The sequence below is a fragment of the Cottoperca gobio genome, chromosome 23 (genome assembly GCF_900634415.1).
Source record: "Cottoperca gobio chromosome 23, fCotGob3.1, whole genome shotgun sequence".
Lineage (NCBI taxonomy): Eukaryota > Metazoa > Chordata > Actinopteri > Perciformes > Bovichtidae > Cottoperca > Cottoperca gobio.
The window spans coordinates 11156456-11172161 of record NC_041377.1 but is presented as its reverse complement, the minus strand read 5'-3'; the positions used below and the strand labels follow the sequence as shown (position 1 = coordinate 11172161).

The window sequence follows — 15706 nt, the reverse complement described above, 5'->3', positions numbered from 1 at the left end:
TAGCAAAGCATTTAACTTTACTGGATGTTTCTCAACAGGTGATTCCCAGCCGATGGACGTGTGTTCAGTTCACCACAACGACACGTTTCTCAGATACTCTGTGTCGTTGCTTGGTTATGGTTTTTATGGTGATGTACTGACCAACAGCGAGAGGACGAGATTTCTGGGTCCTGCTAGATACGACCTGTCAGGTACGAGGGCCGACATTTTGTAAACTCCAGCGACTTTTCATGCTAAGCCCACCAACACATTTCTTTTAAACATTTGTCTCACTGACCTTAAACCAGCTTCCTTTCAACGTGAAGCTACCTGGAGTTTATCCCCGAGCTCGTTGGTCCTGCTCCGGCTCCAGGCTTTGGAGGATTAAAGATATAAATCTAACACGCGGCCTCTGCCTCGGCAGATTCGGTGCAAGTGTTTGTGTAGCTCAGTAGTGGGACTCACGAACACCAACAGGCTCACGACACCACCAAGGTTTCTCTTTCCGCTGCGGCTGCACATAAATACTTGCACACATTGTACTGGAATGTGCTTTAAACAGAGGCATCAGTCTCATCATAGAAGTTATGAAACGGAGATACATTGATCTGGGGCCAACTGCACAGATGGTAATAATTATTAAAGCATTTGTATAACAAGTTCTAAACGTGTGCGTCAGAACTGCTCAAGAAAACCTTTTCACAATGACTGATATATATCTCACCTATTCTGAATCCATCTGCGTGTGCACTCACAGCTTCCTTTATGTATGGAAATGCCCTCAGAATGCCATATAAATATAGATCAGGGTTCCCAAGGGTCCTTGAAAGTTTGTGAATTTGAGTTTAAAATATGTTTTTACCAAGTTAAATGTACAACAGCCTTTGGACAATACAATGATTAGAATATAAAAAGATGAATAGTCGTCGCTCTTAATTGTCTTGCCATGTATAAATGCAGTTAAATTAAACATGTTGTCATGCTTTCTGTGGGACACACTTTGTTGTTTTGTTCCAGGGCTGAAAACCTTTCTGAGTCACAACTACTACGAAGGCACCGTCTCTTTCCTCCCCGCGGAGAACAACGTGGGGGATCCCAGGGACAAGCTGCAGTGTCGATCCGGGTAAATAAAGCATCATATCTTTCTGCTACTTTACAATGTGCTAACTTATCTGATGCACTTCAGTAGCAGCAGTGCACCTGCCAGAGCTTAAGTGGGATACTTTACGTTGTCAGGAAGCCGGTCTGATTTATTGTGGACTGAGGGCCCATTCAGTCTTTTCCAAAAAACACTTAAGTGCTTTGGTTTTTCTTTAAGATGCTGAGCGCCGACATTGTTTGCATTTGTTATGGAAACTGAGCTGAAAACCATTCATCTGTAAAAAGCTTCCTGACAACTTATTTCACCATAAAAGAGATTTGACTTTGACAAAAAAAGTTTCTTTGGCTGTAGACTTCTTTGAGCATTTAAAAAAAGACTCATTTTTAAATAGCTAAACACAATACAAGTCATTATAAAGGGTGTGCTGAATGTATTCCCTCCTAATGAGTCATCTAAGCTTGTTAAAAACATCGATGTCACAGCAACACTGATGGTGTGATCGTTATAAAACAAGGTTACGCTGATATTTTAGGTGCCCCATCTGTCAGCATAAGCCCTCTTCAAAGGACGTGCAGTGTGAGATGTCGGAGAAGAAGGAAAAGTCTGATGAAGGTATGAGTTTGGGGATATCACTCAAAATATGTCAAAATAATCACACCCAAAATTGCATTTCTCATTTCTCTGTCTCGTTATCTTCTTGTTTGTCTATTTTGAAAATGTTTCTAGACTTCTGAGATGTGTGAAAATAAGCATTTCTAAAGGGCGTCGTTTGAGAGAAAATGCAAAAAAACAAAAGGAGATGATCACACACACACACACACACACACACACACACACACACACACACACACACACACACACACACACACAGTTTACATTCTGCAGTACCTGAGATGGACTGGAGTGTAAATAATCATCTTCTTCTCAAATATCTCAGTTTTCTGTTGGGGTTTTTTTTTCTCCCGCACAGCAAAATTCTTGATGAGATTCTTGATGAGTTATTGACGAGAAAATATAAACTGATTTTAGTGACACCACACAACTCCCCACCGTGCCATGCCGAAGCCTCTTTTTCTTCGCCTATCGATTTCCAAATCTCCAGCATCCACCCCTGCGTCTGTTTGATGAGATTACATGTTTCCCGACGAGGCTGGTGTCTGTCCACTCGGACGTCACCTCTTGTTCCCTCGTCTGTCCCCCTGACCGCGGTGCACACACACACACACACTTATTCACTTAATTATCTACAATTCTCTCAACCCCTGACACAGCAGCACAAATCTCTGGAGGCAGATGAAATACTGACTGTGTGTGTGTGTGTGTGTGTGTGTGTGTCTTTGTGTGTGTGTGTGTCTTTGTGTGTGTCTTTGTGTGTGTGTGTGTCTTTGTGTGTGTAATTTGAGCTTCAAAGAAGCTGTGTGTTTTTTCCTCTCTAATTAGTGTTGTGATATTGAATTCAACATTTTGTCTTGGCCTGGCTATCTGGGGCTTCCTATGGAGTGTGTTTATGTTTTCCTGTGTAAATATGAAAGTGAGCACAACCTGTTTGTGTGTGTGTATGAGGTGTGACAGGCTCTCACTAATCAGGAAGAAATTTGGCTTTGCCAGCTCTGACAGGGGGTTTGTCTCACGCCAGTGCTGTCGTTTGTTTTGCAATTTTTATTTTTTTTCGTCCTTCCTGGCAAGGGAAATCTCAGACAACTGCTAAATCAATGAGGCACGGCACACTCTCTCTGCAAATGAGCCAGCCTCTCCTCGGAAAGCAAATACTCATTTGAAAACTCCTAATGCAGAGCCTACAGTCCACACTTGGGTTTGTTGTTGTTTTTTTTATATTTCAGCTTTAATCACAGCTTCCCAATTAGAATATTGTTGTTTTTATGTACCCTCAGCGGGCTTGTTATCATCGGTTCGCGTTATCACCTCAAGTTTGCTTTGCGAAATGAGGGGGAAAGGTAATGAATCGTTTTGCTTTCCGAGATCACATAATTTCCCCTCTGAGGTTTGGTCGTCTGTGATCACTTTTTTTTGCAGCTTACTCCAATGACTATCACCCTGGTGACAGGCACTGGCAGCCCCGTGGGTGACGCTGCGCCTTTGATACGCCATCATCGCAAACAGTCGCTAATCTCCGAGGACCAGAATGATGATTTGTGAAGTGGAACCGTTGCGTCTGTCACTTAAGACTTCGAGTCCACGTGTGCATTTAATCGTAACAAGCAAACCTGAGGTTAATCCAATCAGTTTGCCATCTATGTGACTTCCTCTTTAGATAGTGTGAACCCTTCCTTGGGTAATAATAATTGCATTTTAAAACGTAAGACATTCAGCTCTCCTACAAGGGGAAAACACATTACTTTCAGCATCAAAGTTTCTATATTGACTCAATCATCAGGGTGAAGCTGCTCTGAGAATTCCTGCCAAGACATCTGGATCCTAATGGACTCTCACAAGCATCACTGCTGATTTGTAACAAGCTTAACCTTAACGATTTATAGGCCACTCGCAGAATACACAGTATCATTTCAAAACCCAGCAGATTATTTGTTTCAGTCTAACATCAGCACTTCTGGGAAATCCAAACTATAGGCTGAAAGAAATCCAAAGTTTTTTTTTTTTGTTTTTTCATCTAACTTGTACAAGTAGCTGAAAGCTGGCACAATACTCCAAACTAAATCTAATGTGGCATGTTTGCAAACGCTGCAGAACTGCTTTGCAATAAATAAATTACTGTTTAGTGTATTCACTGCAGCTCAAAGTCTGTTCATTTAAAAGTGTCAGTGTCAGATGGAGCGGATTAAACATTGCGGTTAAAAGAGAAGTAAAACAGAAACAATCCAAAAGGTGTAAAAAAAACGCAACCAGTCACATTTGGTGGTTGTAGTTCTGCAGCACTTGACTTTTAATGCAAACTCAACCATTTCTGTGCGTGAACTTGCCACATTGTATTTGTAATTAAACTCTAAACTGGACTACAAGCTAAAATCCACCACTTAAAATATTTAAAGTGTTTAAACTTGACTTCTTTAGTGGTTTTCAGAGTTGCAGTGGAAAACAATACAAAGCAAGTTTCGGTAGACAAATATAAAATACTGGAAACTTTGTCCTACGCAAGCTTTAAGAGGTTTAAGGTGACAGATGCTGTTTTTTTTATAAACGTTCTTTATTTGGTTTGGCAATAAATCAATAATTAATAACATGGATAGATATAATAAAACACATTTAGTTGAGGATGCCACTCCGGCTGCCATCACTTCCCACAAAAGCGCTCTTATATAATTGGCTTTATTGATAAAAACCTATAGTGAGGGAGATACAGCATCTTATTGTAGTATTTTATTGGTCCCATCTTCAGTTGCATCTCTTATGGCCGGTATTGTATTTATTAACCGATTGATTTTTACGTCAAACAGAAGTAAACACAAAAACACAGCTTCAAGTCAACTGTGTTTGAGGTCGTACTCCAACTCTTGACTCCTGTTTCAGATGTCAGCGGTGGTTGGAGGGCGATCCGTGGAAGGTTTATTGCCATTAATGCGGCGAGTATGAGCTGCGCGTGTCCCCGTAGTCCACAAGGCCTGTCGCCCTCCGCTCACCTCGCCGACGGCACCACAGACCTCATCCTCGTCAGGAAGTGCTCCCGTCTGGACTTCTTCAGGCATCTTCTTCGACACACCAACAAAGAAGACCAGGTAGGAGGGAATATTCTAATAATGTTTCATTCATGATTTCAAACTTCTAAAGGAAGTGTCCATAAACAGTGTTTAAGTTATGTGATTTGGATAAAAACAACAACAATTTCTCCTTTAAAGAGTAAACAAGTCTCCAAAATACAGCGAAACTTTGAAAACAATGTAATGCTTCTCAAAAAGCCTCTTGTCAATCACTTCCCTGCAGACTTCAGTTCTCACCGTCAGGAGCTGCTGTCTGTGCACAGATGAATTGAGTGTGTGTTAAGTCAGTAAACGAGTGAGCAGAAGGCAGGACTTTGCCCACTTGCTGTGCTAGCACCTCCATTTGCTGACTCAGCTCAAATTCCCAACTATGGTTCACTTTAGTTCAAATGCCTTAGCCCGAGTGCCTTCCCACGTATCATAAATAACCTCCAACCTGGTCCGGAGAGGCAGCGATAATCGCTGCATCAGGGATATGCTGTAGGGGAGAACAGGCTGATACCAGACTAATGCCCTCTCAGGATAGCACAAGTATTGCCAGGGGAAGTCTGTTGATTAGTAATTATTACCTCAGGAAGGACCTCAGGAAGTTTATCCCATTTAGAAGGATCTTGTAGGTAATTTCATCTACAGGAGCTGCCTTGGTAAAGTGTTCAATTGCAAACTGTATTTTGATCTACCACTGACATCCTGAGGTGAGTTTTAACTCTAAGATCAACATCAGGATGTAATCAGATTGGATACCATTAGGATATTCTGTATTTGCAGATGGTATTTAAGAAATACGATATAAAAGGGTAAAAAAAAAGGGTCAATGTTACAGTGAAATTTAGTAATTTGACTAACGATTTTGCTGCTCTGTGTGACATGAAGCGTGTCCCTAGAATAACGCGGCCCCATTAAATAACATCCAGATGACTGAGTGAAATTACCAGTGTGTGTGTGTGTGTGTGTGCAAAATCTAATTACCAACTTGGTGATGCTAATTCAAAGAAGCCTAAAAAAAAGTGTTATATTAAAGAATTTTCCCAATATATTAAAATCCAATACATATTTTCTCATCTTAAATGAACTGTTTCTGTTTTTAATTAGTGTATAGTTGAAGACAAACTGCGTGTGTGTGTGTGTGTGTGTGTGTGTGTGTGTGTGTGTGTGTGTGTGTGTGTGTGTGTGTGTGTGTGTGTGTGTGTGTGTGTGTGTGTGTGTGTGTGTGTGTGTGTGTGTGTGTGTTAGTGCGTCTTTGTGTGTGTAATTTGAGCTTCAAAGAAGCTGTGTGTTTTTTCCTCTCTAATTAGTGTTGTGATATTGAATTCAACATTTTGTCTTGGCCTGGCTATCTGGGGCTTTTTCCTGTGTAAATATGAAAGTGGGCACAACCTGTTTGTGTGTGTGTATGAGGTGTGACAGGCTCTCACTAATCAGGAAGAAATTTGGCTTTGCCAGCTCTGTGTATTTGCAGTGTATGTTATGATTTTGCATTGCAAAATGACATCTCAAAGGGCTATCCTTTAAATAAATTCACATTCAAATACCAGCAACAGGAAGACACAGTTTGAATTGTTGGTCCACTACTTTGGTCAAGACTTAATTATATTAGCCTACTATCGGCTGGATTGCCGTGAAGTTTGATACAGACATTCATGTCGCCCTGAGGATGTACTGTAATAACCATCATCAGGTCAAAATAACCACTTTGCCAACACTTTGGTTTATGACCAAATACCTGCGTTTAGCATGCTAACACGCAAAACTAAGTTGGTGAACATAGTAAACATTTTAGCTGCAAAACATTATGTTAGCACGCCTCATAGAGCTGTTAGCATAGTAGGCTACTAGTAGAGGAACGTATGGAGGCGACAAAATGTGAAGTTCATGGTTATTTCCTTTTAGAAATTATTTTGTTCCTGTGTTTATGTCCCCTGACTTCTCATCCACCGCCATCTTCAGGTCATAATTTCTATCCTATGCTGTGGTTTATGACCTCATACCATCAAAACTAATGACATTCCCATCATGCTAAACATTAACATGCTAACACGCTAAAACTAAGACGACATAAACATTATGCCATGTCAAAGAACAAATTGCGCAATATTACTCCCGCAACTTTACGCAAGCTAGCAATTAGCTTGTTTAGTAGCTAGCATTGTGTAAGTATAAACAACCTGTTTTGCATTTCGTCTTTAAACCGAATGATATGTCGTTAATGACCACAGATCTCAGCGTCCACACTGTGGTACTGGCAGTGAAATGGGGTGGTGGGTCTAGTTTTAGGCTTTTTTTGCTGCTTCACTTGCAACACAGAAAGGTAGACAAGTAGTCGTATGAGTACAGAGAGTGGGACTTTGCATCAGAGTTCACTTAATATCAGCATCACTGTCCAGCCAAGCGAAGAGAAACAAGGAGTGAGAAGCGACTAAGCGTATTCATGGCCTTGTCAGAAAGCCTTTTAGGCAGACCGTCCAGCATGAATGCAAAGCGGTTGCAGTCATAAAGTGGGTCTGATGTGAAATAAATGGCTGTCACTCCGCTTTCGGGATGCGAGGGTGAGAAAGAGCGAGAAGGAATGGAGAGGGAGAGGGGAAAGGAAAAGGAGTAGAAGAAAAGAGAAGGGAATAGAGAGAAAGTGGCACCCCGTGAAGTAAAAAGTGTGCTGGACAGAGCTGAACCTTTCTGCGACTATGAGTGAGATGAAAGGGGATTTTGACAAAATAATTTCTTTTCATCTCTCCCTTTCTTCTTCTCTTCACTCCTTACATAGTTTTTATGCACCTCCATTTTATCTAACCAGTTCTCCCCTCTCTTCATTTTGCTTTTGATCTCCTGTTGGCCGTTTTCTTTTATCGTAAATGGAAAAGAAGAAGAATCAATCTAGATGCCGTTTTTCTTTTCATTATAAAATCAGCATGAGTCCATAGAAAGACAATGGAGATGGAATTAACTTTTTACCTCGCCCACCAGGAGCCTGTAAACTAAAGAAGAATTACATGCCAAGAATCGTTTTGCCATCTGATATGTTCAATTTGAGACATTTAAACCTTTTATCGATTTATGCAAAAAAACATAGATGACCGTTAATGCGTGATGCATTATTTTGTTTTCCCACGCTAGCTGCTTATTGATAATATACAATAGATTCAGTTCTCAGTTTGACCTTAATCCATCAAGTCGTATTTCTTTCCTAATAAGTAGAGATCACGCTAAGACAGTAAGAAAGTGTTTTCTGAAAAGTTGGCTTCCATCTTCAGATCATAAGTATTTTCCATTGTCATGTCTGTTATTGTATTCTGCTGGCTGTTTGCGAATTCCTTGTGACCTCTGACTGAAGCACCTTCGTGGAAACATGAAAATACTTGAAAAAGGCTTTTACTCTGAAGAGCATTTTCTTCAAAAAACAATTTGACACAAAATTTAATTTGGTGAAGCACAAAACAAAAAATGGAGTATTGTGTTCCCTCTCAACCTGCTGCACATTTTAAAATGAAATTCTTCAAGTGCTTCTGGAGAGTGGCGGTCTTAACCTTTGCACCATCTGTTGGCACATCTGTTCGTCCGTCCACCTCTACTCCTTCCCCTCCTCTCTTTCATCTACTCTCATCCATCTCTGCTTCCTTCACCAGTTCGACCACTCGTTTGTGGAGGTCCACCGGGTGAGGAAGTTTCGTTTCCAGCCGCAGCAACATGAGCTGGTTTCACTAGAAGACCTGAGTGTGAGTCCCATAAGCTCCGCCCAAACAACCTACAACTACAGCACCTCCCACAGCCGATGGAGCTGCGACGGCGAGATCCTGCCTCACGCTGCCATCCAAGTCAGGTAACTAATCACAGAATCACCTGTGAATGTACAATACAACTGCAAAATTACTGTAGGAGTTATTTCAAGCACTTTAGTCCATGTTTTGTTAGAAGAAGTTTTTCAATTAGAATTCAAACTGAGGTGCAAACAAACTCATTTCAAATAATTTCGACTCTGCACTGTTAAAAACAATGAAATTAATCGTCTCTTACAGTAATGATGAATGTTTTGCTCATATATCCTACATATGGCTTTTTAATGCTGTAAAATTGATCATGTTGACTGCTGAAGACAGGCATGGTTCAATCATTTTTCCACTGTGCCAGCTTATTTTGCATTTTATGAAGCCTGTGACGAAGAAATTAACTTTTTGAGGCGATGAAGACAGGCAGGATCACTCTCAGTGTAGATGAGGACTGGCAAATGGCTTTGAATCGGTGCACATAATATTGTAAAAGAGGTTTAATGGAAAAAGCAGTGAAATACTTGCAGGGCTCAGACCTATTGCATCACTGGTATTCACAGCATAGACTGTTCTTTTTCTAGGTATTGTAATCTCCAGTTTAAATTGCTCTGAAATGTGCTTGAGTATCATGACTTATAGCCTAAGAAGAAATTGAAAATGTTCTGCATGTCTGACTGCTCTGTAGTCACAGCGCACACAAATAAAATTCACATAGGTACACATACAATGTTTAACCATGCTAGCGATGTGGCAGATGGCAATGTTAGCTGTAGGCTACTCTGTGTTTAGTGCTCAAAAGTAAATGTCAGCATGCCAGCACACTGAATTAATACAGTGAACATAGTAAACTAGGTTGCTTAACACCCTTAGAAGCATTGTCATTGCTTATGTTAGCATGCTGCCGTTAGCATTTAGCAAAGTACAATCTTGCAGAGCTGCTAGCATGGTTGTAGTCTCTTATTCATGTTATATTGACACAACACTATTTAGAAACAGGCAAAGAACCATAAAGGACGATATAACAACATTTCAAAGTGTGTAAAATATAAAGGTCAGTGTGTAGACACAATTGATACGGTAAATATGTAGCTGTAGCAGCTGCTTAGTTTATCTTAGCGTAAGGACTGGGGGAAACAGCTGGCCTGCAAAGGAGACTTCACAAAGTTACATGTTCCCGCCCAAGAAATAAATCTGGAACATAACCTATTAAACTGGCAAATTGTTGTTTTTACACCTTTTTTGGTACGGATTACACAAACAAGATGCTAATTAGTTAGCTTCAGAGTTGCTAGATTGATTTTGATACCTTTGTACAGAGCCAGGATAGCTCCAGTTTCTAAGCTTGAGAGTGCAAATAATTCCCAAACTTTAGATTCATCAAGAAGGTTCCAACATGGTTTCTTCTGTAACACCATTCAACAATAAATAACTTCAAAGTGTATATTAAGGAAATTAAAGTCATCTTGATGGTGAGTAGCTGGTGATAAAGAAGTGCTCCGACTTGGCCAGACAGAAATGAGAGCAGCAGTGCCATTAGCGCTGCTAGTGTCCAACAGTCTGTGGTCAAGAGACTCTTTCACGGTTCCCTGCTGGACGATCTTGGCAACACTGCAGAATTAGCCCCCCTTATTATTCTGGCACTGTGCACACTTTAGCTTTCCCCCCTATCAGATCTCTATACAACTGGTGTGGCACTGCTGGAAGCATCATTTATTTCACGCTCCATTGTACTTTGCCAATGATGCATGGCGCTGTAATGTTGCTAATTTAACGGCCCTCCCTATGTTAAAAGGCTACTCCCCTTTAATTAAAGCAGAAGTCCGTCCTTTATTGCCTCTTCCTCTCCACTAATCGTTCTTGGAGTGAGCCAGCCAGAGTGCTGCTCTGATAATTAATGGTAATAGCTCAGGTGAAACGAAAAGAAAGAAAGAGTGAAGAGTTTTGCTTTAAAAGGGAAAAATACACATTTGAAAAGATTGGACCAAATAATTAAAACAAGCTCTTATGTAATAAGCCACATTTAGTGCTTCATTAATATTAGAGTTATTATATGTATTGTTTTGAATTTCTGGTATTTAATGGCATTCTGCAAATACACTCTTTGCATTGAGTTAAAAACGGTAAGTGACTCTGCTGTTCCATCATATTAACTATCAGTGAAGCCTGTAAACAACAGGTGTTCTAGTAAAACTACAGGTATCATTTATCAGACAAAGGCACAGGCAGTAATTAAAGCAATACAACGTACTGTACCATAATAGCCATCTTGCATGTTCACAGCTAATTTTTCTGCCCGTAAACTTTTACCATCAGGATGTGTTATTATTATGTGTCATTATTATGTGTCATTATAGTGCGTCAGCCCCATCTGTATTCTAACATCTGCTTTAGGTGGCTCTTTAACGGGTTTTATACTTAACACACCACAACGATTGTCTGACTTTCAAGTTTGCTTGTGAAGTCTGTACACACGGGTGCCATTGCATTGCTACATGTACAGTAAAGTTGGAAATGAGCAAAGTCATTAAGTTGATGTTTTGTTATTCAGGCTAACTGATGCGTTGTGCGTGTGTACTCTTTTCCCCTCTGCAGTGTCCAGTGCCAGTTGATCAGGCTGTTTGCCCGTGGTATCGAGGAGCAGCAGCAGTGTTTGTTAGAAGATCCTTGTACACTGTGGGCCCTGGAACCAAGCACACACTAGTCATTGGACTGATAGCTGCACTGGACATTTAGCTACTGGGAAACAAAAACTGAGTTGCACTTGGCAAGATGCTTCTGGAAATGAAATTCATCACATGAGTGTAAATCCGCTGGCATCCCAACCCTCTTTAGTGTAGTTACTTAAATGAAAGTTGCAGGAAGTCTGCTCAATTAGCTAAGAGAAGTAATATTCCATTAACTGTTGTTACTAAGGAGTAACTTCAGTCTCCTTTCTGCGTTTGGGGATATTATGTGCAAAATTGCATCATGCAGCTTTAACTAACCCAAAATATGAAACTGCTGCTAGTGCCAGAGCTGCCATATTATTTCTTTAACCATACTTTTTGGAAAATGCCAGATTTTGAAGCTCAGAGGATCTCAAGCCGCCAGATGAAACGGAGCTGAACCGGACTCAGCTGTGACAATCGGCAAAAGGGTTTTATACTACCATGAAGGAGAACACAAATAGGATTCCTCCCTGTGTAGCAAAGAGAGACAGTCGAGGAGATACTGCTTTGTGAGGGGGGATGAGGAAGAAAGGCCTGTGAAGTAAACAGAAACCAAAAAGACACAAAATGCCACATGCAATCCTATCTTCCCTTTTTGGGAAGAAAAAAACATTTAATCTGTGACCCAGGTGAAAGCAGATATGAGCCAGGGGCACTAATGAAAAGAGCTGAATACCCTACTAATACACTAACAGGACCCTGGTGGATTCTGGGTAATAAGGCAAAGTGGTTGCTAAGTGATTTGGTGTGTCTCAGCACTGCTGCGGTGCACCTGTGGCTCTGACCGCTGCTCTTCCCTGGCCAAAAACTACTGACGGTTGAATCATCACCTGGGATGAGCCAGGCCCAGAATTCTGCATTGTTAACTTTATTAAAGATAATGTGTTGTAGGCTACGACATTAACCTCATTAGCTCCTTTTTGTGAAGCCGGACCATCGGAGAAAGCTAGGCTACTCCTGCATTGATAAAACTGCATTCAAACCACATGCACAATAATAATAATACGATAAAGTGTGTGTTTGTGTGTGTAGGCTTAAGTATGTTTTCCACAATCCATTTCAGGGACATGCAATCATTGGAGTGTGTGTCTGTGTGTGTGTTAATTTATTTGTGAAGGTGCCAATGTGATGAGTTAGCTCTATCACAATTGGCCTCATGACTGCCATTTTGCAGATGCTCTCTCACTGCAGCCAAGACAAGCAAAGACGGCTACACACACACTTTCTGTCTTTCTATTATGCTATTTGTGATATTCAATGTCTTTCTGTGTCACACATTGTCACACACACACTCCTTAACTTTTAACACCATAAAAGCCTGCTCTTCACTTTGAATCCACTAACACTGTTAATGCTGACTCTGAATGTCTATAATGTTTCACCTTCAGTGCGCACTTTTGTCAGTTTATGATGTTCTTTCAAGGAGTCGGATGCTTTTATATCCTTTGCGTGCACACACACACGCACACACACGCAGACACACACATAAACTGTTGAAGGGAAGATTGTTTTCAGATATGACAGTTTTGAAAAAGCTAAAGAATTTAGAAATGTATGACTGACAATGCAAACAAAGTTGAGCTGACATTTGAATTCCCCCTCACTTCTGTCTTAGGAAACAAACTTTAATAATATTGCAGCTTTAAGAAGCTAGCAAGCTAAGAAAACTAGCTTAGCCCCATGGCTTCCACTTGAAACGTTGAAGCTAGTTTAGCTAGCTTAGCTGGCTAACGTTAGCACTGATTCCCAGACATTAGTTCTTGTTAATTCTTAGCAACATTTTTATTGACTTCAAGTTTTTAATAAGTCTTGCTGCTCTCCATATCAGAGTAATCGCAAATCAGCTGTGATGCGAGTAGATATGTGATTTATTTGATGAAAATGCTCAATAAAGTTTTTGAAATGTGGTTCTTTTGATGTCCTTGATCTTCATGGTGTGCTTGACGCCAGTGACGTGTCATTTTCTCCTTTTCTCTTTCACACACACCCCCATGCGTGCACACAAAAGGTTGGTCAGTAGTCCCTTGCTCTGGCTTTCTCAACCTCACTCTTTCTCCCTGTATGAGTGGAATTTAATAGGGTGCTCTGATGTGAGCGAGATGTTTCATTAAAGAACATCAGACTTCAAAGGTCTCTGCTCAGATGAAGTGGTATTTCACGCTGTGCTCATGCTGCACACAGTCTGGTTTCTTGTTTCGGTTTTGTCCTGAAAGGCAATTCCAAAAGTGTTGAAAAGTAATCTGAATTTGGCAACTTTAACCACGTAGTCTAACCGCAGTCATGCCAAATAATCCATCCCATATCTTCAAGTTACACACCATGCAAGTTGTGCCTACATATGACAAACCCAACACATGTTCTGTCCTGATAAGAAATCTATTTCTGATGTGACTTGAGCCCACGACACCTTTGTATAGCCCTTGCTCTGGTAACTATGCACGATATTTTTTGAATGCAACTAGAACTAGGTCTACAATGATTGAAAAATTTAATTAGTGATGTGAAATGATAAAGAAAATTATAATTAAACCTCAATTAAAGAAAATATATCTTAAACTATTTATTCTAAAACCTTAACCAAACCCAGAAAGACATCAGTATTTCCTCAAGGGCTCAATTAATTTAGCATTGTACTTTCATAAAGTTGAAGGACTCACAAGATATTTTTTTGTTCAAATAATTCAAATGAATGGAGCAGAGGCTTAGATATACTGACCTTTAGTTATTAGTATATATCAGTGTTAAAGCACCGGATCCTACAATTGTTTGTTAGTTTATAGTTCGCAAACACTGTTATCTTTATAACCCCATGTCCCCAGTTTATAATGCAATGTTTACAATGTCTGTTACAATTATTTTATTTATTATCGGCCAGACATTACAAAATTACAAGATAAACATCTTTGTAATTTTAGGCATCCTAAACTCTGCATCTTCAAAAGTATCTGATAGTCTGATGTTATTTTATCTACTTTAATCGACAGTGTTGCAGAAAACTTCTCAGAAAAAAAACTTCTTCGCGTCAGTACAGAAAGTCAGAGCCAGAAGAACATTAAAGCCCAGAAGAGCTATATTGTAGTCCCATAAACTTTAAAGAGCGTAGTACTTTAATTTTGTATCGCGTGTCAAAACTTTCCAAAGGAGAAAGAATAAAATAAAGGTTGTCCTTGTCACTTAAATTATTTTAATCCACAGAGATTTAAAAGTTATGTCCTGCCACTTGTGGCCGCCAACATGTGACGGTGCTGACCTGCTGCTTTAAGCAACTGTTGAGGTCTCTGTAATGAAGTGACTGCCTGTACGTTACTCTGCATTGAGGTCTAGTATGATATGTACTAGTATGATTTTCGAGCCGCCCGCAGTGGCAACCAAATTGTTTTCCCTCCCTCTTTCTCTTCCCCTCATTTTCTTGCTTTTCTACTTCCTTATTGATTTATTCTCCATCTGCTTGTCTGCAGCCCCCCCTGAGAGCCACTATCTCATTCCCACATCCCACCTGAGACGCAAGGTTAGACGAAATAGCGGCAAACACCCTCTACACACACACACACACACACACACGGTGGCTTCTGTCCTCAATTCACCAGTGTCTTTACACAAAGAATGAGTTCCTAACAGGAGATGACGGTGATGTTGTGTCCCCTTGACAGTCTCATTGACTCTGTCCCTCTTTCACCTTCACACACACACACACACACACACACACACACACACACACACACACACACACACACACACACACACACACACACACAGAGCTCTCTTTCCTCCCACATAAAGATAAAATATAACCAAAAAACACAAACTTTCTTTCTTCCCTCATGGCCACAGACAGACACACACAGACTCATTCAGGGGACTTAGTGGCTGTATAAGGTGTGTTATTGACCTAATTCAAAAACATTCTCATTATTATTGACCAGATTTGGCCTTTTCAACCAGTTTCTCCAATCAGGAGTTAAGTATGACATGTGTTTGTGCCTTACCAACATAATTTCCCCCTAACCTTTGTCTCCTTTATGATGCACACTAACAAACTGTTCTGCAGTGGTGGCATATGGACACGGTGAGGTCAGTTAAAGGTGCTGTGGTGGCAGGTAGCGTTACACCAGCCGTGGTTGTGTGACACCAATAATTACAGCAGGGAAGTCTGGAAAATTGCTGTTTCCCTTCAGCAGACCGGCTAACGAGAGCCGAACAAAAGTAGAAACATTTGCTTGTTTGAGAGACTTGGGGAAATTGGGTGGGTGGAGTGAAAACAACGTAAGTGAGAAACAGTAAAATGAGGGACATAGAGAGCACATACTGCAGGGGCGGTGGTCCAAACAGCAGCAGTGCTATTGCCTACTTCTCTCCGTATTGATTGGAAAGGGCTCCCTGTGAGAGATTTAGATCAATGAGGCCATAACAGTCCATCTTCTCAGTCAGAAGCAACTACCAGCCTCTTATCTCTCACTCTCCGTCTCTCGCCCACACACACCT

The 15706-nt window shown here is 40.6% G+C and overlaps 1 protein-coding gene across 1 annotated transcript in view; it reads left to right on the top strand.

The window, feature by feature from the left end:
• The window catches only part of cerk (ceramide kinase), a 36062-nt gene extending 22931 nt beyond the window's left edge, over positions 1-13131 (top strand). Inside the window, exons 8-13 of the mRNA XM_029462150.1 lie at positions 39-191; positions 997-1102; positions 1614-1693; positions 4568-4773; positions 8376-8569; positions 11109-13131. Coding sequence (XP_029318010.1) covers positions 39-191; positions 997-1102; positions 1614-1693; positions 4568-4773; positions 8376-8569; positions 11109-11217 — 848 coding nt within the window. The 3' untranslated portion in view covers positions 11218-13131. The remainder of the gene's footprint in view (positions 1-38; positions 192-996; positions 1103-1613; positions 1694-4567; positions 4774-8375; positions 8570-11108) is intronic.
• The last annotated feature ends 2575 nt before the right edge of the window (positions 13132-15706 follow it).